Genomic DNA, 23,492 nt, shown 5'->3' on the forward strand with positions numbered 1-23,492 from the left:
TAAATAACCTGCAATAAATAGATCTATATCAATAACATTGATAATTAACAAAGACACAGGTAAATATAACTAAATATTTTGGTGTAAATACACGTATACTGTCATCTACTGGTAGAAATGGTAAACACATTTATACTTCAGTCTATGCTCTGCGTTCACTCAAGCAATAGCACAATACGGTGGAAAATTAAATATCAGTACAAACAGCAACTGTGTGAACACAAAAATGACTTTGATTAAACTTACGAACTGTATTACGTCAAAAACAATACACCGTTTCATCGAAAACTTGATTGTTGCTGTGTACATGGATAAATGAATATTAGCGCATGCAGTCACGTAGTATGTTGCTAACACACTCCCATCAGCCCACATTTATCTATTTACATGTATTTATTTCCCTCTATTGTTAACCTGGTATGTGCTTCTTGCGTTATAGACAAACACTTCTCTTGCATTCGCTCCTTGTATTGCCTTGACTTTTATTTAGACATGTTCTTACTTCCGTAATACCTGTCGTGTTTTGCGTCTCTCTTCAAAAAAACAAAACAAAAGAGAGATTTGCAAAAAAACAAATCGGCTCGTTATTTGACTTGGTTTCTCTCGTATTTTTTCGATTAAACGATACAACAAACTATCAAAACGTACACGGACCCGGTCTATTTTACAAGTAACCAGTAGGGGGAAATTCAATGTACAATAATAGCCGTGGCCGCAGAAGAAGAAGAAGAACAGGCAGCTACCGTAAAGAAGAAGAAGAAGAAGAAGAAAGAGCGGTTTTGTGAGAAGCTAGTTAAATTGCTAGGACCTGTGCGTAGCCTCGATAGTCTGTAAACAGAGATTCACACTGAAGGTAGGCAAAGAGTTGCTCTGCTGTCTGCAGCACAGCGACATGCGCAGTGATATAGTTTACCTCCGTGTAGTCGGCCATGTAAATACAACGCTACCCGTTTGCTTTTACGATAACCAGATAGCTATGCTAACGCTAAGTAGCTAGCCAACAGCCAACGCTGACCTGGCTGCGTGTAGATGCAACGTAACCACATCTACTGTAAACGCACCAAGGTGTGGCGGTGTAAAGGTGAAGCGATGTTCATCTGCTTTCACAAAATACATCCACCCAGCTGGCTGCTCTTATTGGATCTTTTCTCACTAACCGGTGTCGTAGCGTATGGCCGCAGAGAACAGCAGCCCCTCGTGGGGAGCCGCTCAGTTAAAGCTTAAACCACCACACAGTGAACATATGTCAGACGAAAAATACTCTTTAAAATGTGACAGAGTGCCGCCTACGCGTCTGTAAAACTATTTAGATGTACAGATATCAAGAAGGCTGAGATGTCCCCTCTTACTCAAACCAGCTGAGGTTTACATGAATGACATTCACTGCAGTTGCCAAAAATACGACCTGATGACCGCATTTGATTGCTATGAGTTGACCGGGTTGGGCACGTGATGACAATACTTAACGGTTGTGTTTTGGTTTGGGCTGCTTACAGATAGTGTTGTGATGCTATTGCTCGAGGTCGTGTCACAAACTGTCTGTAATCCAGGAATACAAAGTTACAAACGTTAGTAACTGGTTTGATGGATTAATTAGCAATGCTGGGTTTAATTTAGACCATTACATGATAACGTTAAACTTTTTAAATGACATCTATACGCGTACATGTAGCATTGCTGTGTTCATGAATGTTAGTTGTTGTTTTTTTTGAATTTGAAAATAAGATTATTGTTTGGAATTTTGTTATGAATACTACTTTAAGGTTGTCCAAAAACTTTATTCACGACTTTAAATGAACATGACTCGATCACTCTTCTTCCTATCAGTCAATCAATGTCGTATCAAGCTACTACCAACATCTCAAAGCACTATTGACACTTTAATAACACACTTGGTTTAACATACTACTTGTTTGTTTGTCATATTTTACTGTAAATCTTCCTATTTTCTGTTTTTAAATTGTCTTTTACCATTGCTTATATGTTTATGGTCACGCACCCATCACCAAGCCAAGTTCCTTGCATGTGTAACATACTTGGCAATAAACGGTTTCTGTTTGGAGCATTTCAGGTGATTTATTTCTTAATCTGTGTTACATTGTTATGACTTCTCTCTCCCTTTCAGACGCTTGGGGTTTTTTAAATTATGTGGACACAGAATCCGGTTCAAGGTTCAAATTAAGGTATGTAAAGGGTTGCTCCCTTAAAAAACATTATGCAAATTATCTCCAACCATGAATGTAATGTAACACAAATGCAGTTTTGTAATGTATGTATGCTGGGACTTAAAAACCCTTTTTTCTTTTGCTGAAATCATTTTATACTCCGGCTTGTTGGCCGCTTAAAGATATAAACTGATCTTGAAGACATTTAAAATCATTTGTTTCATTGAAGAAGAAAAAAAATACATTTGTACTTTGGCATTTTCGAGATGATCGTAAATCCACGATTTCATTTCATCAATGCGATTTTCCTCAAGATGTTTATACCAATTCCAGAGAAGAGGATAATTTGAACAAAAGCTGTATTTCCATTTGTAGGAAACGCTGTTTGAGCGGTTGTCTGCGCTGCTAATTAGTGAAACCTTACAGACCCAATGGGGCAATGTTGGGATGAGCAATGTTGCCCCAAACTTAAAGGCAGAATGATTTTTCCTAAAACGCAATGTATAGACTCGCACAAAAATGATCCCTCTCAGTCATCACTTATGACGGAGAGTGTGGCGGTGTCTGTATCTGCAGAGACCCCCCCCCTGCCTGCATTTCCTCTTGTCTGTTAATTTTGTGTTCGGCACATTTCTGGCCGTCAACCTCTCTAAAAACGTAGCGACCGGGTGCCAGATCATCAACACGCATCCAGAGGAAGCTATGAAAATGGTGGACACTGTGCCAAAACAACGCAAACGCAGCGAGGCCGAACGCCGCGTGGAGCCAAAGCTCGTTCACACCAGAAGTGAATCTGGTGTTGGCGCTCACTGCCGGCGAGCACCGTAACCCTCGTTAAGCATGTTGTTAACAAACGCAACCAACAAAGCCTATTCATTGTGATTTAAATCGGCGTAACAATTTATTGCCATGAGTCCATTTTAAAGTAAGTGGAGGCAGAGTTCATCACACTGTACAGTTGCCACTCTGTGGGTATCTGTGTATCTGTGCCATTTGCTCCACTTTCTCTCACGACTGCGGTTTAACGGTGCGCTTTTCGTTTTGCGTGAAATGTGTTTCCACCATCGACTTAAAGCCATCCACTGTTACGACACCCACGGTGTCTTTATGTGGCTTTTTTTAAGCAAATGGAAGTGTATTCTCTTTGGTTCAACATTTAAAGAGTCGGGGTGTATTTTATATAATGTCATTGTTGGATGTATGCTATACTGGGACAAATCATGTAGCTAATATACATGTTGGCACAGACTCTACCACCTGAGACATTTCCACGCATCTCTAGCCAGAAAGCATATTTTATGCTCCGTTTTCATGCCATTATTTCAGTCTGGGAGCCCAGAGAAGGCGGGAGAAAAAAAAGCCTGTTGAGAGCTCAACAAGTGCACATTTATCCGATCAGGTGTAGGAACGACTCATGAAACAAGTCACAATGAGTGAAGTCAAATTGTGAAAGGTTAGACAAAGCGTTCGCATTCTTGCAAATTGCCAGTCTGTTGCGTCACTGAATTTGCGTGGCCGATTCACATTTGTTTGTGTTGCTCTGCTCGCCATTAATGCTGCCGTCCTTGTGCCGTAATTCAAGGCGAGCTCTCTCGTACGTAAAGGTCCAGTGAAGCGTTAAATCTAATAATGTCCTGCTGTGCATGGACCAAATAAAAGTTGCACCCATTCATGAACTGCTTTTGGAAGAATTTGCGATTTAACCGGCACGATTTTGTTTCAAAATTTGCAGCATTTTGAACATTTATTTTCCACAGTATTTCCATTGTCTGATGTGATTTTTTTTTTTTTTGATTTTCAACTTTTGCACTGCTGAAACTTTTCATCCCTCCCAAGAATTTTTATCTCTTCTCTTAACTCACTGACATGTTGCAGGATTTTGGGCGGCAATTTAAAGACGCGGATTAGCGAACAAACCAAACTTTTTCAAGCATTTGAGACGCACGAAGGAAAGAAAGAAGTTAAACCCCCTTTTCAACCAAGTCATGTCTCGCCGAAGAAGCCGCAGCCCGTCGCCGGGGCAGTTTTCACGCAACTGCAGCAGTAGTGACCCTAGAGATTTGGAGAGACGGATTTTCGTCGGGAATTTGCCGACCTCCGACATGGAGAAGAAGGATTTGGAAGAGCTGTTCAGCACTTATGGGAAGATAATCGGTCAGTAAAACACCATACAAGCAATAAATCTAATTCATGACATACTTTTACTCATGTCTCGTAGCATCAAGCGTCGTGTTTTTTCATGAAATGCAAGCATGTCAAATTCCAAAGGATGTCCTTACTGCTAACTTTTGAAAGTGGGTAGGTATTCACAATGATCTGTACCACTTTAAATGTCCCTCTTCCAGGCGTGTCCATGTTTCGTGGGTTCGGATTTGTACAATTTGAAGGTGTTGCGGAAGCGGAAGCTGCAAAGTCTGCCCAAAAGGGTCGCATATATAAAGGTTATAAAATAGGTAAGCCTTAACTGCAGTGGGTGTGATTGTCTGGCTACAGAGGACCGCTTTATGTTGGTGTACAGAGAGCAACTAAAGAAGTTAATGAAAGGCCAAGTTGTTGTTTTTGTGTGTGTGTGTGTGTGTGAAAACCTTCAATGATTGGGCATGGTGTTTTTAAAGTGTTTATCCTGAAGAGAATCGTGAATATAAAATGCCAGCAAAGTAGCAATTAAAGTTTACACTTCCAGATTTATTTCTGTTTTAAATGTAAGATAGAGATTAATAGTGATCGGCTAAAATGGCTTTTCCTTTTTAACGCCATTTTAGTGATGCGATACGTTGCATCCAGTAAACATAATGCCCGTAACAATGATGATGCAAGTTGAGCGCTATTCTTTCTCACAACTAACCTCAGTGTTGGTTCTGCGTGAGGGCGCTCCGATCAGGACTGTGGAAGCAGCATCTGCCGATACCGACCGCCGGGTTTATTTGAAGCCTTCTATTTATTGTTACATGATTTATTCAACCATTCTTAACCACATTGTGTATTAAAATGAAGAGATGTGTCATGCAACGTGTGCACACTAAGCCTCTTTTTACACAGACCCTGTAATTCTGCTGTAAAGACGCCTCTTAATGGCCCATTTGGGATTTTAGACGGCATGCCAGCTCGACGTGTAGCACTAAAGCGTCCCTTGCGTGTCGGCCGGCCTTTTATACACCGACGTTGATGCGGTTCTGTTGCCGGCAACGATGCAGACGGTTTTCTACAGAACAGTGAGGCGTGAAAAAGGGGCTTCAAGTAGCAACTCACAACTCTGGTGAAGACATTTTAGTCGCGTGTAAATAAATTGTCCCGCAAGTTTTGCGTCATCTGATCGGCTTCCATATTGAAGTGGTCTGAACGAATTTTGGCAGATCTGCGGCTATTGATCGGAGCACCCTTAGTTTGATTTGATCTACAGCTCAACATTTAAAAAATAAATAAAATATATATTTAGCCACGCAGAGTTTTCTACCTCCAATCTTTCTTTCTGTGACATGTTACATTATTGGCATACAAAGCAAATAAACAAAGGTATTATTAACTTCTGGCAAAGCCTGAATCTCTGAAATCTCTTGTTTTATTTGCCAAACTGACAATTTTCTACAACATAGATTTTAATGCGTCACTCAAGTCGAGCACTTGCGTTTTTGGTTATTTCAAAATTTCAAGTTGAAAAAAGAATCTAATTTATACGTTGAAGCTTTGCTAGTGCCGAGCCCATCTTAAGTGCACAAAAGAACTCCAACAGATTTGGAAACTCGATTTGCTGCATTTTGACTCTCGGCCAGTTTGGATTTTCAAGCTCGTATTTTGGAGCTCAATTTCATTTGGATCGTGGACGTGTTGACGCGGCCACTCCGTTCTGCGTGAAAAGCAACTGATTAACATGTCACTGTTGTGTTCAACGTTTGGATTGATTTATTTTCAGATGTAAATATGGCAGTGGAGCGACGGCAAGCTAAACCTCAATCCCAGCAGAGCCCTCCACGAAGGTAAAGTAACGCGCAATTGGTGTGAAGAACTACAGTCACCTCTGAGGTGCCGGTAAAACAAAACAAACCAAAGCGTATAACATTTCCCTCAACTGTCATTCCTACCAGTGGTGACGTCCGCCCAATGAAGATGGGTTTGTGACGGTTCATGCGACAAATATTTCACCCTAATTACACTTTCCAGATATGTTGAAATAAAGAGAATAGTCGTAGGAAAGTGTCTTTGTCTCTAATGCTGGTGTTCATAGTGTGGCTTTGCACTGCAGTTCACCTTTATAGGTAGATTGTGCAACTTTCCCTCTGAATGAAACGTAGTGCGAGTCCCACCCGGCCTCATATCTCTTTAGCAGGTTCATGTCCCACAACAAGACCTTTAACTAATTAGCATTGTAAAGGAAAACTGACAGAACGGGCACAACACATTGAAGTATATTTCAGGCAGGTTTGGGGATGGGGTCGGGCATTCACACCCATAAGATCCCAGACCAGGGCAAACGATGTGTATGATGCTTATTCTAATATGACCCTGTTGCATATTGACGACATAAACTGTTGTGATGCACAGAACTCACAAGGAAAATGTGGTGAAAGGAATTTATTGGTTTGTTGCATTTTTCTTTTAATTTGAAACCTTTCGTGCCTCACTTTTGAGTTGAGTGTCATGGAAGTTATTTAAACTCTCCTATAAATGTTGGAAGAAGTGAAGACAAATTGAGGGTTTAGCGTCAACAGGCCCGGCCTATCTAACCCTAAAGGTAACCTCCATTTCTAAACACCAAGGGTTGAAAGGGCTCTAACCACTGCCTCCTGGAGACACCTCGGTCACTTTGCGTTTTTAGGAACTCTAGTCAAAAAGTCAAGTTTTCCTTAAAAATACTTTTGCTGTGTAGAAAATTTTCTACGCAATTCAGAATATTTTCCTTCTAGAAATGTATTGAATTACAAAAAAACCCCAAAATGTTCTATTAGTTCTGTTTTTATAACCAGAGACCTGCAGCGTGGGAATGTGGCTTACCGGAGAACAAAACGCAAATCATCGCAAGCAAATGCTAAATGCGCAAAATACACACCGCCTGTTTCAAAAAGGTTAAATAGCCGTGGTACGCGTGTATCTGAAGAGCTGGGTTCATGGTCGGGGGAACCTCAAATGGTCGACAAATCAATCGTGTTGCGAACACGGATCACTGGACATTTTCAAAACCTCGCCGTCGACGCGTCTCGGGAACCACCTCCTGGATTGAATGCGTGCTCGGTCCCCTTTACGAGTCACGGACAGAAGTTTGTAGTGTTTCATAGGCAGACTGAACTCTAACCGTCCTTGCACTAACTGATACCTTTACTCTCAGGGCCACCACCACTTATGGCAGCTACGCGGACGGCAAAGAGCCCCGGCCTCGCTCACGCTCACCCACTTATGTGCGCGAGTCTCGGGAGAGCCGTGACGGGAGGGAGTCTCGGGAGAGCCGTGACGGGAGGGAGTCTCGGGAGAGCCGTGACGGGAGGGAGTCCGCTAGAGAGTCGAGGCCGGCCGGCCACTCTCGTGACCACGACTACCGGTACCGGAGCACAGAGACCAGAGACAAAGACCCCAGGGAGCCTGCATTCAGGTGACCACTCGGCTCATAAGTCGGAAGTTCAGCATTAAGTTGTTTTTTTTTTTGTCTGAACCTGAAATGTTTCCATGCAGCAGCAGAGACGACTATGACCGGTTCTACCGCAGTGCCAGTGGTGCAGAAGACTATTACCGGAGGAAGGATGAGCCCTACAGGGACCCTTACAGAGATCCCTGGAACGGACGCCGGGAGCCAGAGGGTACGTGTACTCCAGTGTACATATCTAATGTCTTGTTTAATTGCTCTTAGTTGATGAGCGCACGTGACCACCTTAGAATAAGATTGTTTATTTGTGATAAGTTGGATTTTCCTGATTTTGTTTGGAATTTAAAAACGTGACCAGTATTTTATCTGACATCCCACAGGTTGTTTTTTTGTCGCTCTGGATATCATTTTTACTGCATTTTGCTAACACGTCTTTTAACAACTGCAATATTTATAATATTAAGTAATACGAATTGATGTCAGAGTAGCACCAGACTGAGGCCGTCTTGCTTTAAAGACGATTTAGAGCCGTGTTCAACTTGTGAAACTTTAACTGACATTTCCCTGTCCAGCCCCCTCCACCCTCACTTCAGCAGTAGATGATCGCGCTCGACCAGAAGAGCGCCGCCGCAATGAATTGTATCGACAGTACTACGAGGAGCTGCAGCGGCGCTACGACACCGACCGCCCCGTCGACTGCTCCGTGATCGTCGTCAACAAGGCGCAGAAGTATGTCCACTCTCTTGTTCTGTACCGGAAACGAAAATGAAAAACCTGAAACGTCTTTGTAAATGTTCCACCAGTACCTGGCGTGTTTTTATTTCATATGGCTCCTGTGTGTGTGTGTGTGTGTGTGTGTGTGTGTGTGTGTGCCTGTGTGTGTGTGCCTGTGTGTCTGTACTATTGCTTCACAAACAACTGTAGGGAGTATGCGGAGACGGTCGGACGGAAGGTTCGTGATTTGGGCATGGTGGTGGATCTGATCTTCCTCAACACAGAAGTGTCACTAACTCAGGCGCTCGAGGATGTAGGCAGGGCCCGCACTCCCTTTGCCATCATCATTACCCAGCAGCACCAGGTCCACCGGTCCTGCACTGTCAACATCTTGTTCGGCACGCCGCAAGGTAACGCAAGGCGACAGCGGGCACGTGTTGTTTGGTCGGTGGGGTCAATTTTATTCCCTCCTAAAGCAAAGAGCGCAGTGTTTGACGTGTCTTTTATTGTTTTGTTTACACGTAGAGCATCGGAACATGCCGATGCAGGATGCCATGATGCTGGTTGCCCACAATTATGACACCTACAAAGTTGAAAACCGTGAAAAAGAACGCGAGGAGATTGCCAGAAAGGCTGCCAAGATGGCGGACGACGTGCTACTCAGGGAGCCTGACAGAGAGGGCCACCCCATTTCTGTGCTCACCTCCATCACACTGCTGTCTGAAAACAGGTACCCGGTCTGAAATGTTGTTTCGTGAACAAGTCTTCAATGAGCAATTGAAAATTGGCGCAGTGGAGAATGTAACATTTTGTTTTCTGTGATGCCTCAATTACAGTTTCCATGTTGTAAAACTTTGAATCTCACACGTTATATAAAATCTCACCTTCTTCTAATTTCTTTTGTTTTCCCTTCGTGGTTGCCGGGTAGATTTGTAACCCCAGATGAAATGGATGGTCTCATTGCCTACCTGAAGGACAAAAGAGCTCGACTGCTACGAAGCGCTGCAGACCCTCTCACCGGTAGGAGGAGCACGTTTTAAAGTCTCATTTTTAAGGACTGGTTCACAGCTTTTGTCCGTTTTTTTTTTTTTTTTAAACCAATACTCGCATGGCATTGAAAAGAGTAATATACTGTCATCATTCATCCTCTACACACTGGCCCTGAAGAGAGAAACAACACGCATCAATGCAGAAAGTTCAGCTGCAATTCATAGAAGGCTTTTCTGAAGCAGCTCAGCAAAGAAACATTCCACTTACTCTCTCTCTGATTGGTGAAACCTCAAGAACTTCAGCTAAATTTCACAATGTATTTTTATACAGAATGAAAACTCTACATTGCCATTGTTAGTTTATTTATATATTTTTTTTTATCTCTGCCACTATGGAGAAGAGGAACAATTACAGCAACCAATAATGTATTTAATGTGTTAACTGCCTTAAAACATGTGCTGAGATAGTTTAGTCTTGTTTTTCAAAACAAGTTCTTTGTCCGTTGAATGTTATAGTCTGCAGAACTGCACATTCTAACTGAACCTTTCACATCACAGCTGGAGTCCATGGAGCAGCTCCTGCAGCAGTACACCATGACGTTTCAACCTCCGCTGCAGGACTGCCTCCTCCATCCCACTCTGCTCTATCCCACTCTGCTCTATCCCACTCTGCTCTATCCCACTCTGCTCTATCCCACTCTGCTCTATCCCACTCTGCCCTATCCCACTCTGCCCTACCCCACTCTGCCCTACCCCACTCTGCCCTACCCCACTCTGCCCTACCCCACTCTGCCCTATCCCACTCTGCCCTATCCCACTCTGCTCTCACGCCTCCACAGTCCAGCCACCTTGGCCTATCGGCTGCTTCGAGCGCCTCGGCGAACCCCAGCCACCAGCAGGAGCTGCAAGCTAAGATCCTCAGCCTGTTCAACAGCGGCAGCGGGGTCCCGGCAGGCGCAGGAGGCCCGCCCTCCATCTCCCAGACGAAGGCGTACGGCTCCCTTGGCCCACCCCCTTCCCAGAACCAGCCCCGCCCCACCATGACGGGCCCCCCTGCGGGTGGAACCCTGGGTTATGGCACCCCACCGGGACGCATGCAGGTCACACCAGGTGGTCAAAGACTCCCCTCGTCGGCTTCAGGTATCAACTTTGACAACCCGAGTGTACAGAAAGCGCTGGACACCCTCATTCAGAGCGGACCGTCTCTCAACCACTTGGTGAGCCCCGCCGCCGCTCAGCAGCCCCCCCCCAGCATGGGCCAGGTCCCAGCGATGTCCATGTACCCCCGACATTACTGATGTAACAACTTCTCCTAATGCGAGTTCCCCTCTCCCTGTGACACAAGTAGACACCACATCAATTCTCTGTGCAGTGAATGTACCAGCTGTGTAATATAGGTAGGTTGGATGTTTTGTAAAAGCTTTTAATCTTTTTTTTTTTTTTTCTTTTATTCCAAGTATTGTGTTCAGTTGATTAAATGGTTATTAAATTTGGTTTGATGACTTGTCCAGACTAACCGTCTGTATTTTCGATTATTAGCCAGAAGTTAATTATTCATTCGTTCTTCTTACGTGAGGTAAACTGAGGTAAAGTTGCATGTGTGAAGTACGGTGTGTTTTGGTTTATGATGGATTCCTTTGTTCTTTTCCAAACATGATTGTTTTATAGTTTTGCACATAGTGTCTTTTTAATTTGTAACATTTTCATTGTCAAAACAAGACATGATTAAAAACTCCAGACACAATTGCTGTAATAAAATGGTATTGGTTTATTGCATTTTGTGCTGACAAATCTATAAAATGGAACGGGTATCGCCAGAAGCCATAGATATATAAGCATTTGAAATGTAAGATAAAACTACTTTTTCTTTTTTTTTTAATGTACCATGAAACACAATAGAGAATAATACGTTCTTTTTTTAAACTTTATAATATTTAGCTTACACTGACACAAAAAAAACACCTCCACACTAACTGTATTTGATTTATTTACATGTAGCCCCCTCCCACCCCCGCCCCCAGCAGTTACAAGTGCACATGTACACACTCCCACAAAACTTAAAGGAACACACTACAGCTTTACCATAAGACTAGGTACAGTATCAAGGAAGAGTAATGAACAGTTTGGAATGAAAAAAGCATTTTCATATTACTGAAATTTGATACAGGTGTGTCTTTGTGTGTATGCTGTGTATATAGATCATCTACATCCATTACATTGTCAGGCATTCATACGAAATGTTTCCCACAACTCCGGCGAATTAGACTCAAACCTAGACAGTGACGGGATTACTCTGGAGGGAAGAACTCATTAAATGAAGTTCTGTACTTTTCAAAAGCAATTAAGTAGGAATGTGTTTATTCCCAAGAGTTGAATGAGAAGATCGATAACGTTGCCGGTAGCCGGCTAACTTAGCTTAGCACAAAGACTGGAAATGGGTGGAAACAGCTAGCCTGGCTTTGTCCAAAGATGAGATCTGATACCAGCACATCTAAAGCTCAATAACTAACACGCTTATTTAAGTCACACAAAAGTCCAAATGTAAAAACGATAAATTGCCGTGAACACATTTTATTTAAATTTTGGCACAAATGTCTACTTGCGCTCAAGGCAGAACTCATTCGAATTTGGGGGTCAAAGGTCATAGTGACCTCACAAAATGTTTTTGGCCGTAACTCAAGAATTCATATTCTCATTGTGACAATTTCACGCAAATGTCAAATAGGATCAAATGAAGTGACTGCAACAATTCTAGTTCCACTTTGTTGTTAATTAATGAGCGTGGGAGATGCTGATTGGTCGACTTTATCGTTGAACAGGCCGACTGTTTCCCAGCTTTCGGTCTTTGTGCCGAGTAAGCGAATAAGTGCATAAAGTTATCGACAAATCACACCTGTTTATTTTTGTTTTTTTACCACATTTGTAATTATTATACTTCAATACACACTAAATATAACCAGTTATTTAGTAAAAAAGTAGGTAAATGTAGTTTTGGACAGGCTGCCACCAAAGTGTGGTTTTGCAGGTACCTCCTCCACCACTTTGGCACTTTCAGAGTCTCATCCAATTGAAACAATCTGTTAACTGAAAACTCACATTTTTTTTGAAGGAAAGAAAACAGTGTTTACTCGTCTGCGTCTAATTCACCGGAGCACACATTTGCACACCATCATGTATGTAGTTAACTGAAATATATACTTTGGTAATCAGTTTATCTGCAGATAATATTTGACACAATGAGAAGACCTTGTCAACAAATCTACCATAAAAAATAGAATCTCGTACTATAATAATAATAATATTCATCTTGAATACATTGGCCAGTCCTAAGGAAAGAGGAAAAAAAAGAGTCATACGACTAGAAAGAAAATGTTTCTAACTGATATAAACAAAAATACTTTTATACCACAAACACCCAATATATTTTCAATACACCTTGTTCAGGGTAATTGCATGCATGCACTGAGATACACAACATGTCTGGGACCTGGCTCTGCTTGCACTGCATGGACAGCCACTTGAGTTCTTCTCTTAAACTCCCAGAGAGGTCGACTGTCTGACACCTCCAACATCAGGCACGTCTGTCTGATGCCTCTGTGAAGGTATACTGAAGGATGCGATCTTATCTCAGCTACAGACTGCGGGGGGTTTTTGGGCCCTCTCTGCCATAATCTGGGGCTGGTTTTGTGTTTTCTCTGTTGGTGTCTTAACAGGACAGCCTCCTCAACCCGGTAACAGATGTGTTTCAGAGCCCTTAATATCCATTTAAGGACGGAGACTGAGTAATGATCACCGGCAAGTTTGTCTCATGCTACAATTGTGCAGGCGAAGTTTCTGATCTACATCGTGGATCAGCTGTGGGGAGAGGGGGCATGCTGGTTTCTAAGTAGACTATCTTGTGTCGTCCAAACAGAGCCAGTGCCAGAATTGGAAGCGCGAGTTTTATATTCTTTGATCATTTTTCAGAATTATACTGCAATCACATTTAAAATACAGAGCTGGGGTGGATTTAGTGGCTGGGATGGGGGAGGCCAGGGATTTGCGGGCAGATGGGGGGAGGAGCGCGGGAAGGAGGGGGGTGGAGGAGGGATTCTGGGAAGGCTCACCTCACAGATTGAGTGACAAGCACTATAAATTTAACAGTTAATATTCTTCTTTTTTTTTTTTTTTTGGCAAGAGAAAGGAAAGAAAGTGATGCATGCTAAAATGTCCAAGAAAATGCTGAAACGCTAAGATGTAAACATAATCAGCAGATAGGTTTCTGCATTAGTGCAGTTCATAACTGCTGCAGGACGGTGGGAGTTAATCTGATTTTTTAGTCTGAGCTGTCAGACCGCCACGGCTGGGCTGTAATACACTCGTGTGCCACCAGAGGTCACTGTGGGATAGAGTCTGTTCAGAGCGGGCTGGCTCTTGTTCGACGCCCCCACTCCTGCAGACTGATCCCGTCACAGAGAACCCCCCTCAGTGTAAAGTGCTTTGCTGTCTCAGCCACATTTGGGATGAACACTGTCGATCTTTGTCTGTAAGACCTGGTGACAAACATTCTGATGAAATAAGCGACACCTCCAGTTGTTTAAAGAAAACAAATAAGTGTGACCAAATGAAAAATAACCAATGTGAGAACAATATTGCACATAATCTTACAAAACTCTAAGACTTTGTCCACAGTGATAGAACAGTGTACAACGAAAGACAACACTAGTCGGTTACAGTGTCTCTGACTTAAGTGATATATATTTACAAAGGTGAAATGACCAGTTCTAAGGCCCATCCATTCGCTAACTCAAAATCTATTAAGACTATTTGAGCAAGGTTGAAATATAACAAGTAACAATATAGTGAACTCATACTTTATTTATTTTTATTTTTTTGCAAAAGACTTGTTTTCAAGGTCTAGCCGTGTCGCAAACACTCCAGAGTTCTCAAAATGTGTAACTGGATGAGAACATTTGACAACCTTTTACCCGACTCTGGCCCTTAAACATGTAAGTCATCACTATAGAAACCACTAAAACAAATATTGCCACATAGTACCATGCAAACAGCAATTATAAAACATTTATAATTCCATAAATAAACTCATTTTCCAATAAACATCAGATATCTTTTCTTTCGAATCAATTTAAAAGGCTCAGTTGATGCAGGCAATGTTGTGGAGACAATCCCAAAATAGCTGTGTTCTTCGAAAAAACGTATGTGAGCGTTAAACGACCCCTTTGTCAGAGTTAATTAAGTGTGGCAAGCATATTAAAGAAAATCTTCACGACTCGGCACCCTAAAATCTTTGAAAACTAGGAGTGGCTGCTTCTTAAGTGTCACAGGTGTCGAAGGTAGGTGTGTTCAAAATTTTGCAAGAAGTAACGTTTAGAAGATAAATGTATATTCATCATTTTAACATATTTTGGTGATTCCTGTAAGTTTCTCGGAAGTAAATGAATAATCTGTTCCATTAAAATTGGTTCACTTTACTTATGGGATTAAAGATGGGGAATAATCAGGAGAGCTTTTCTTTTTAAAAGAGAATAAAAAGGTGGAGGATTTACCCTCGGTTGTAATATTGCATCAAGGTCTTCAGAATAGTTTTCTAGTAAAACAGAAAGCTAACCCTGTCCAGAGCTCTCAGGCCAAATGTTTACAGGTACCACTGATATGTATGTCTATACCCTTTTTCACTTGATCTTTAATGTTGCTTTAGTCATCTCTATTTACAGTACAAATAAATCTATTGATACTAGCAGCATTCACAACATATGGTCCGACATTCAGGCAACACTAAAAACATTTAATACTGTTTGTAAATACTTCTAGAAACTAATTTCTTTTGCTTCCCTATATTGTATATACTGTTTATATATACGTATTTATTTATATTCATATTTCTACTACAAGTGCAAATTACCAAAAATGGTTTCTTCAAGAAAAGAAACTGAAATAACGTAAAGTGACAGCTGTCCTTGGTCAAAGTGAGATGATTCTGGATTTTTTTTTTTAAAGACTTACGAAATCTACATATACAAAATATATGTGTAAAAAAATAAATAACATGATCACATGAGTCCGGATTTCAACTATTGCACATTCCTTCCAAGATGCACTTTTTGAACCTAAATATGATTTGCTCACCAGTCATTCAGTCAAGGACATGTGTGGCTCAAATCTCAGCCAATCTAGAGGATATAAAATCTCACGGGAGAGTCTACTGCATAGAGTTCAGTCTTATGGACAGCGTGGGTTTCCTAGCTACAGAAGCCTTCGTCCTCTCTATTTATTCAGACTTGACCCGGTAAACAATCAATCGTCAAGATGTTCAGAATCTCACCTCGCTAACAGCTGATACGCTTCAAATCTGAGCGTCTGAACATCCGTGCTTTAATCATCATCTACAGGGTGACTTTCAGACTACAGTGTCATTACCGTACGAGTTTCACGTAGACACCTCCAATTTTACTTTTCACACTTTGTTCTCTCGAATCCAATCAATAGAATTTTTATTCACTATTTCTCTTTGAAAAATACTTTGATATGGCACATTTAATGTATCTAAATTAGGCAAAAAAAAAACAACAATATATATTTGAGTGACAATCAAAATGACATAAAACTATTTCATCAATATGTGTAACTCTGGTCTATAAACATAAATACATATTTCTTCTCTAGATGAAAAAATAACATTTAGTATTTTTTGTGTGTAATTGAATGAATTCTTTAAAAGTTCACTTGTTGCACAGTGGTGGACAGTGCAGGTGCAGTGCTTGTCGAGGTTACAATGACAGTTACCATAGTGACAGGAGCCTATGCCATCCAATAAATAAATAAATAAATAGATACATACATACATTTTTAAAACAGCGTTTTTGAGCTGTCCCTCTCAGCGAAGGAGCGTTTTTCTCTCCACTAGAAGCTTTTTAGTATGTCACAAAAATACTACACTCATACTGAACAACGCGTCAGAGCTTGTACATTATTTACAGCGATCCACACGAGGGTCGAGGGGAGCTGGCAATGATAATCTCCTCGGGGTGTTTGTGCCGTCTCCCCACCGTTACACCAGCCTTCTGGTAGGAGACGCACAATTCACAGTTTTAATTACGTGTCAATCTCTACAAACTAAGCTAGCCTTGTTGTATTTCTTTTCTTTTTTTTTTTTGGCACTAACAGTGGCCACGGGGATGAACAGCCACTAAGAAATGAGTTGAAAGGAGGACGGGTAGAAAGACAGTGATGGCGGTAACGGAACGAGTATAAACACACAGTTATAAGGACGCCATGCTAACGAGTGATCGGGTTAAAGATGGCGCTTGCAGCTTTGATCCACGTGCCTTTTCAGTCTTCTTTAAATACCAATGTGAATTTCACAGTTCATGCTTTGCGACTACTCTCCTTCCAGCTGGTGGTCCTGACCGTGGGTAGCAGTGTCTTTTTGCCTTGAGATATTAATCACATCGAAGACAACAGGCTGGTGCGCTGTGGGAGGTGTCCGATCCCCACGAGGGAGCTAAACAGACAATCCTACACCCAGCTCACGTCAGCTGGCAGAATCCGCTGCTATGCCAACACTCGTATTTGAAAAAAAAAAAACAACATCAATAAGAATCGGCAGAGATTTAAACAAAGACGGACACAAACATGCATGTGCGCTCACACCTCACACCCAACACCACCACCTCCTCCTTACCGAGTCACGCAGACTCAACGCCAGTTACTACAGCAGATTACAGACTACAGCGACGAAGTGTCTTTAAGAACAAATCTAGGCAGCATCTAAATGAGTCTACAGCCGGCAATAGTTATAGTAGCTTACTGGACTGGAGTGAAGGGTGTAGTAGCTGAGCATGTGACTCTGCTCATCGGTCGGCTGGGGATGGAGCGGAGGGAGAGGTGCTGAAGCTGAGCTATCGGTTGGGTGTGAGAGGACTATCGTACAGAAATAAACGGTAAGAGTGACAGAACGAAGCAGCGTCGATGAGAGTGGGAGCAAAAGGTGACACCGGAACAGGGCCTAGGGAGGGGTGGGGGGGGGGGGGGGAGGGGGGGGGGGGGGCTGCTCTTTCAGGAGTAGATAGTGATGACCTCGCGGCCGCCTCCGCGGACCAGGAGGACCCGGTTGAGACCATCAGTGAGGACCTCGAGGAACTCCATGTCTTGGAGAGAAGTGTTAAAGAAACTAGAAGAAGCACGTAAGACATAAAAATAAACTGCAAGTCAACAAAACGAAGAATCAATAGTGTGGCGTTTTGGCGAAACTCATTCTCTTTCTTGCTTAAGAGTTCGATGAGAAGACGTCATGACTGTACAATAACTATGAAGTTAGAGCCAGGAGACAGTTAGCTTAGTTTAGCATTAAGACTGTCAACAGGAAAACAAACTCTTTATCCAAAAGTAACAAAATATTAAAGCTCACTATTATCATGTTAAACCATGTTTGTTTAATCCGTACTAACAACCAAAGTCGTGGTTTTACTGTAGGTAAATGTGCCAAAACTATTTGAAGTCTCTCTGGCTGTAGCCTTCTACTGATCGGACAGATGTGCGTTGGATTGATCTTCTCATCTGTCGGCAAGAAAGCGTGTTGGGAAAAACGTCAAACTATTGCTTTAAGACGTTCTGTTTGCATTTACCTGTAGAAGATGAATAAATATTGATTAGCCCAGCGGTAAATTGCTAACAATACCAGATAAACTCTTAATATATTCTCCCACCGACAGGACATCATATTAAAATGATTAAAAAGACTGCTACAAAATGAGGACAGTCAGGAAAATATTTCATAATTAGTTTTATAGAATCAACTGTAACTGACAAAAAAAAGCTTTGCAAGGGGCTGAAAGAGTAATTAAAAAGAATCAAACTCAAACATTACCTGCAAATGTTACTGAAAAGGTTCATCTTCTGCTTGCGATGGCACTGTCTGCTTATGAATCATAATTAGTTATTTGCCTCCTTGCCATCTCGCACATATTTTCTGATAACAAATCACAGTGCCAAGTCAATTAACTTACCGTTTATTGCTCAAAATCCAAAATGTAATCTTATTCCTGGAGCAGGAAAGTGCCTCGAGGCTTAAACTGATTTTGTGTCTGTAGAGCTCTACTTAAAGTTTGTGTTTTTCACACCACCTGAATGTCAATTCATTTATTTCATTCATACTTACGTAGGTCAGTGATTCAACGGCACATGGACTGGGTGTTGTGTTAGACCATCCCTCCTGTTCTTGTAAGTCCTGAGGACAGCTTTCAGATAAAAACATTCCGCTGCATTTTAAGCCTCCAGCTTTGTCCGGAGATACCTGCTCAGTGTCGGAGGTTTCTGGATCTGCCAGTGTGGCATCGTGATATTTGAGAGTTAGGAGGCTTTCACTTCAGCGACCTCAGGCCCCGATCAGAGTACACTTGACCCCAAAGTCTAGTTTGTGGATCGACTTCAAAAGGTGGTCTCGATTGCGGTTCACATCAGGTGTGAAAAGAAGAACTGTATCATTGATAAATAAACATGTAAGTGGACTGCTATTTAACGCAACTAGCAGTCAGCGAGTAGTTTTGAAAGGGCAGGTCGTTTTCAACGAAAGGCAGGTGAGAGGTTTGATATTGTCTCCAAAATATAAACTATTGTAAGCATAACGCAAAGGTTGACTTGTATGGGCTTGGGATCTTGTTATTGGGTAGCGTTTTTCTACACGGTAGCGACAACATTAACAAATGTCACGTAGATGACGCAAGTGTACTCTGGTATGGAACAACGGGACTAAAGTGAAAGCTGGGCGGCGGGGTACAAATCAATCGTACCTAATATGGAAATGGGACAGAAACAATAGTCAGGGTACAAGTGACTCTACAGAGTCGAAGCTTACCACTTGTGTTATGAGAGCAGTGCATTCTGTCTCTAACATACCGGCGTTAAGAACTCCTCTCAGTAAACCTACTTCTGTCCCGCTGAAGGATACAGTTCTCGTCACCTGTCCGGTTCCTGGGTGGCCCGGGCATGTTGAGGAGGACCAGCTTGGCCTCGGAGGACTTTTTGATGATGACTTCATTCAGCCGGAGCGCTGTGTGCATACGTCGCACGTTGGACTGGTTCCTGAGTGAAGACAAGGCCACAGAAAATGAGGTCGAACTGTTTCAGAGCATTGTTACGAAGCATTTTGTGACACTAAGCTGGTCGAGGTGGAAGATGCTCATTCACACGCAAACACACATCTTGGTCACTATGGGATGTAAATGAACTGAATGAGGTTCATAAGGACTTAAATACTTACAGGTTCTCCCACTCGCTGCAGCATGGCAAGAAGAGAAACACACACAATCATCACTACTAAGCTGTGAACGTATTATTTAGTGTTCCTACTCCTTTAACAGCACTCAGGCAGACCTTTTTTGGTGCGACATTGAACAGATACAAAAAGACTCGAAGGTTCTTTTTGTCAGGAACAAGAAGGCAATTCACCTTTACGACAGGTAAAAGGTTCAATGAGCATTTCAAAGCACTCACGGCTTCATGTTGAAGAAGTCTTTGATGCCCTCTGGTGTGGCTGCACCAGGCGGCTTGGCTGGTTCGCCGTCACACTTCTCAGTCCAGGTCATCTGGACCTGCTCCCCGGGGCTCTTAGCCCCCTCTGCGGGGGTCAGCGGGGTGGCCGGGGTGGCGGGGCTGGCTGGGGTGGTGTTGTCGTGGATGAGCTGGACCTGGGCGGGGGGGGACACAGGGGAAGAGGCCGACTTTGACTATGAGACGAGAGGAAGAGAGGACGGATGTGGATTCACACGTACATTACAGACGGAAGGTTGAAAGAGTCACGGTTGAGGTGGAAATGTAGGAATGCAGGTCAAAGTCACAGAGAGCCACAAGTGTTTGAGAGAGGGGGGGAGGGAGAGAAGTGAGATTAGGGAGCCTTACATTGCTCAGTCTGCATTTTATGAAGCTTCTTTTGCAGTAACATGGGCTGTGATTGAGGCAGGACAAAAGTGAATCGCTATCACATTACCTTGAAATCAGTTAAACAACCAAGCCCGGGCTGAATGTACCTTCTACTACCATTCTGTAGTACTGCTGTACCCTCTTCAGTCCATCTCCCAACATGTCTAACCATTCCTTTAAATCATGTAAAGTTGTAGTATTTCTGTTACACCAAACTTCTACTTATAGTTTTCCTTTACTTTGTGTTTTGTTCTTCTATGTTATCCAGTTTTTGTTTGTCATGAAATCCCCCGGGTGGCTGGTTTTATCCCATCGCTCCCTTTGTTCCCTTCTTGCTCTGTGTTAAATCACCAACATGTGAGCACAAACTTTACACTTCAAACTGATCCCGGCCGTGCTCTACCTCTTCCTCAGGCTTCTCCTCCTTGCTGGCTGCCGGCGGGTCCTCGGTCACACTCAGCTGGGTGGTCACAGCGGCCGGGTTCTTACGGCGGATCGACCCGCGGGATGAATCGGTGATGCTCTGGATCTGTGAAGACACAGATGAAGCCAAACGAGGAGGGAGAGAGATATGAGAGGAGATTCAGAAATGGGTTTTTACATTTATTTATTTGATATCACCACAATGACGTATAAAATAAAAGTTAAGTCAAAGTGAGAATACTTCCTTTGCACTTATCAAATTGACTGATGTGGAGAACCAGGCAATCTTAAAGTTCAACAAAGAACTCGGAGGAACTAATAATAGTACAACACTGAGATCAATATCTTTTGTTTTCCACATCTGTCAAAACGCCAACATGCTGTGATTCACAAAAGCAAAGCGGTTGCTGCTGTAGTCAACACGGACAGAGAGGGGAAATATGGTGTCCCACTGCTCCGGTTTAACCGTAGATATGCTTTTGTCCAGAGGGGTTTATGTGTCACGTCCGGTCAAATCATGTCAGCCATGCCAAGTCGGCCCGTCAAGTCTTGTCAAGTCTCTGTGTGCATCTTTGAGCGCATTTCAAAAACAACAAAACTTTCCTACCTCTCTCTCACGCTCATTCTTGGTCATTTTGATCTGTTTCAGCATCTGCGACCGTTGTTCCATCACCAGGGTCTTCTCGTAGGTGTAGGCTGAGATGTCACTGTCATGCTGAGATGAAAGAAATGGACGTTACATTTTCTTTCACTATTCCTGTTTCATACTCATTCACCAGTAGTTGTCTCTCTGTCCCTGCTGAATCCTGGATCAGATGTGCTTTGAACACAAGCATCAACTAGCCAACCGACGAGTCGACCGACCACGTCTCAAAGCTAATGTGTTTATGTCTGTTATTCTTGGCCGCACCAGAAGGCAGGGTGAAAACCTGTCTTTACAGAGGAGGAGCGAGACGGGATGCATCGTACAAATGGGGATAACAGAGCACACTTTCAGGCAATCTTTCCTCGAAGGCATTGATTGTGTTGAGCTTGGTTGGTTGTACGCACAAAAATGACAAAATAATTGTGTGAAAACTGGAGAAAAAGTGTAGAGTAAAGTGAGTGTGAATGTCTTAATGTTGATTTGTTGGACACATTCCCAATTGTTTTTCAGATTCTCGTTTGACCATCCAACTAGCACTTTGGTTTTACCGATGGCTTAACACACTAGTTCATGCTGAACCTCGCAACAGTGCAGTTTCCAGGGCAGTAATGCTTCCGCATCGCTGGGTTCTCTTATTATGTAACCAGCTGAGCTCCACTGAGATATAGATGTACTTATTTTTCAGTGGTTACAGAAATGTAAAAAGTCAGTCTAGTCTTGAGAAAACTCACCATTTCTACAACTTCCACCATGGCTTCAATACGGAGATGATAGAGGAATGTGGTCAGGTCTTTTTTCATCTGGATGCTGTTGTCGTCCAACTGGGCCACAGTGAAGATGCGCATCTTGCACTTCCTCCAAACCTGAGCAGTAGAAACAACCCTGCTGACATACTCGTACAGAATTGTTCTGTTACTCCTTTATGTTGGTTTTTTTATCATTAGTAAATCTTGTTTTATATGATTTGATTTGGCAAATTAGAACATGAAACCTCGCCACACAATACTACAGAAACTATTTCTGAGCCGCATCTCAGAGTATTAAAACTGCAAACTGTAAGAATTTAGACCATGCTTTGCTTGTTTGTACTATACTTGAAATATGTACTTTGTTTTGTAATATTAACTGATGGCACGGTACCTTGTGCTGGCGGAGAAGGAAGGGCAACAGCATCAGCATGCCTCCATCATGGACGATCCACCATACGTCAATGTGACCCTCAGTGAAGCGCTCTCCGTTGGACGGGAAGGCCGAGATGTTCTTCGGGACGAGCATAGCCAGGTCAGCGGCGGTGGTTTCTCTGACCAACTCTGCAGAATGGAGACATACAGAGAGCCAAAGTATTAGCGATACTACTTCTGTTATTGTTACAGTTATTTGATTATGATGACTATTCACATTTTTAAGGTGTGTTGGATTTTGTTTTGCATGGCTTTCTTGTAGTTAATTGGCGGTGCTTGACCTCAATGGGAAGCTTTGACATTGATCAGCTACTCTTTTTATTCGAGAGATTTTCATTTCACCTCCACCCTCAAACAGAGGCTAATAGCTGGATGAGCTGCATCGGCAGAGCCAACGCTTTGACAGGATGGGTTTATTGGTTTATTTGCTTTCCCAATGACCCACCAACAAAGTTCCTCCAGGCCTGGTGCTCGTCTCCCTGCCTCCAGTTGCGTGGCCAGGACACCAGCACAGCGTTATGTTTCAGGCCTCCTAGCCCACTGGCCTGGAGGAGGTGGGAGGTGGCGTCGCGCAGGTTCGAGGACACGGTCACCTGACAGAAGCCCTTCACCTTCTCAGTCTCCATCAGTTTACGCAGCGCCTAGAAAGACGAGACGGAGAATAAACGTTACCACGGTTCAGAGAACAGGTGAAAGGCTAGCTTAGTGTTAGCCTCTGGCTCGCAGGGTTGTTTTGCCCGAGAAACTCACCAATAAAACATCCGAGAACCAAACCATTGTAAATGATCCAGTATTTAAAGACACCTGCCTTTTGCACTTTTGACTTTGATGTGATACTCACAGAACTATATATATATATATATATATATATATATATATATATAT

General features: G+C 42.6%; 2 protein-coding genes across 9 annotated transcripts in view; one reads left to right on the forward strand and one right to left on the reverse strand.

The window, feature by feature from the left end:
- The first annotated feature begins 718 nt into the window (after positions 1-718).
- On the forward strand, positions 719-11,198 carry ncoa5 (nuclear receptor coactivator 5). Of its 6 annotated transcripts, XM_031838858.1 has the most exons (12): positions 719-853; positions 2,126-2,183; positions 4,041-4,319; positions 4,511-4,618; positions 6,076-6,139; positions 7,486-7,746; positions 7,827-7,951; positions 8,310-8,466; positions 8,644-8,861; positions 8,977-9,181; positions 9,380-9,471; positions 9,999-11,198. In XM_031838858.1, the coding sequence occupies exons 3-12, from the start codon at positions 4,151-4,153 to the stop codon at positions 10,736-10,738; spliced, it is 2,139 nt and encodes a 712-aa protein (XP_031694718.1). In that variant the 5' UTR covers positions 719-853; positions 2,126-2,183; positions 4,041-4,150; the 3' UTR covers positions 10,739-11,198. The 6 variants fall into 6 exon arrangements, with proteins under 6 accessions (XP_031694718.1, XP_031694860.1, XP_031694938.1 ...); XM_031839000.1 differs by having other exon boundaries at positions 2,126-4,319; positions 8,659-8,861; XM_031839078.1 differs by having other exon boundaries at positions 2,126-4,319; positions 8,662-8,861.
- Positions 11,189-23,492, reverse strand: part of slc12a5a (solute carrier family 12 member 5a) — a 148,442-nt gene continuing 136,138 nt past the window's right edge. For all 3 annotated transcript variants that reach the window (XM_031838602.1, XM_031838672.1, XM_031838747.1), the window contains exons 18-26: positions 23,053-23,248; positions 22,567-22,736; positions 22,158-22,289; positions 21,388-21,495; positions 20,761-20,886; positions 19,932-20,125; positions 19,699-19,713; positions 19,387-19,520; positions 11,189-17,587 (exon numbers count right to left, since the gene is read on the reverse strand). In XM_031838602.1, the coding sequence (XP_031694462.1) occupies positions 17,496-17,587; positions 19,387-19,520; positions 19,699-19,713; positions 19,932-20,125; positions 20,761-20,886; positions 21,388-21,495; positions 22,158-22,289; positions 22,567-22,736; positions 23,053-23,248 (1,167 nt within the window). In that variant the 3' untranslated portion in view covers positions 11,189-17,495. The remainder of the gene's footprint in view (positions 17,588-19,386; positions 19,521-19,698; positions 19,714-19,931; positions 20,126-20,760; positions 20,887-21,387; positions 21,496-22,157; positions 22,290-22,566; positions 22,737-23,052; positions 23,249-23,492) is intronic.

This window comes from Anarrhichthys ocellatus, unplaced genomic scaffold, assembly GCF_004355925.1.
Source record: "Anarrhichthys ocellatus isolate YVR2014 unplaced genomic scaffold, GSC_Weel_1.0 scaffold1, whole genome shotgun sequence".
Classification (NCBI taxonomy): domain Eukaryota; kingdom Metazoa; phylum Chordata; class Actinopteri; order Perciformes; family Anarhichadidae; genus Anarrhichthys; species Anarrhichthys ocellatus.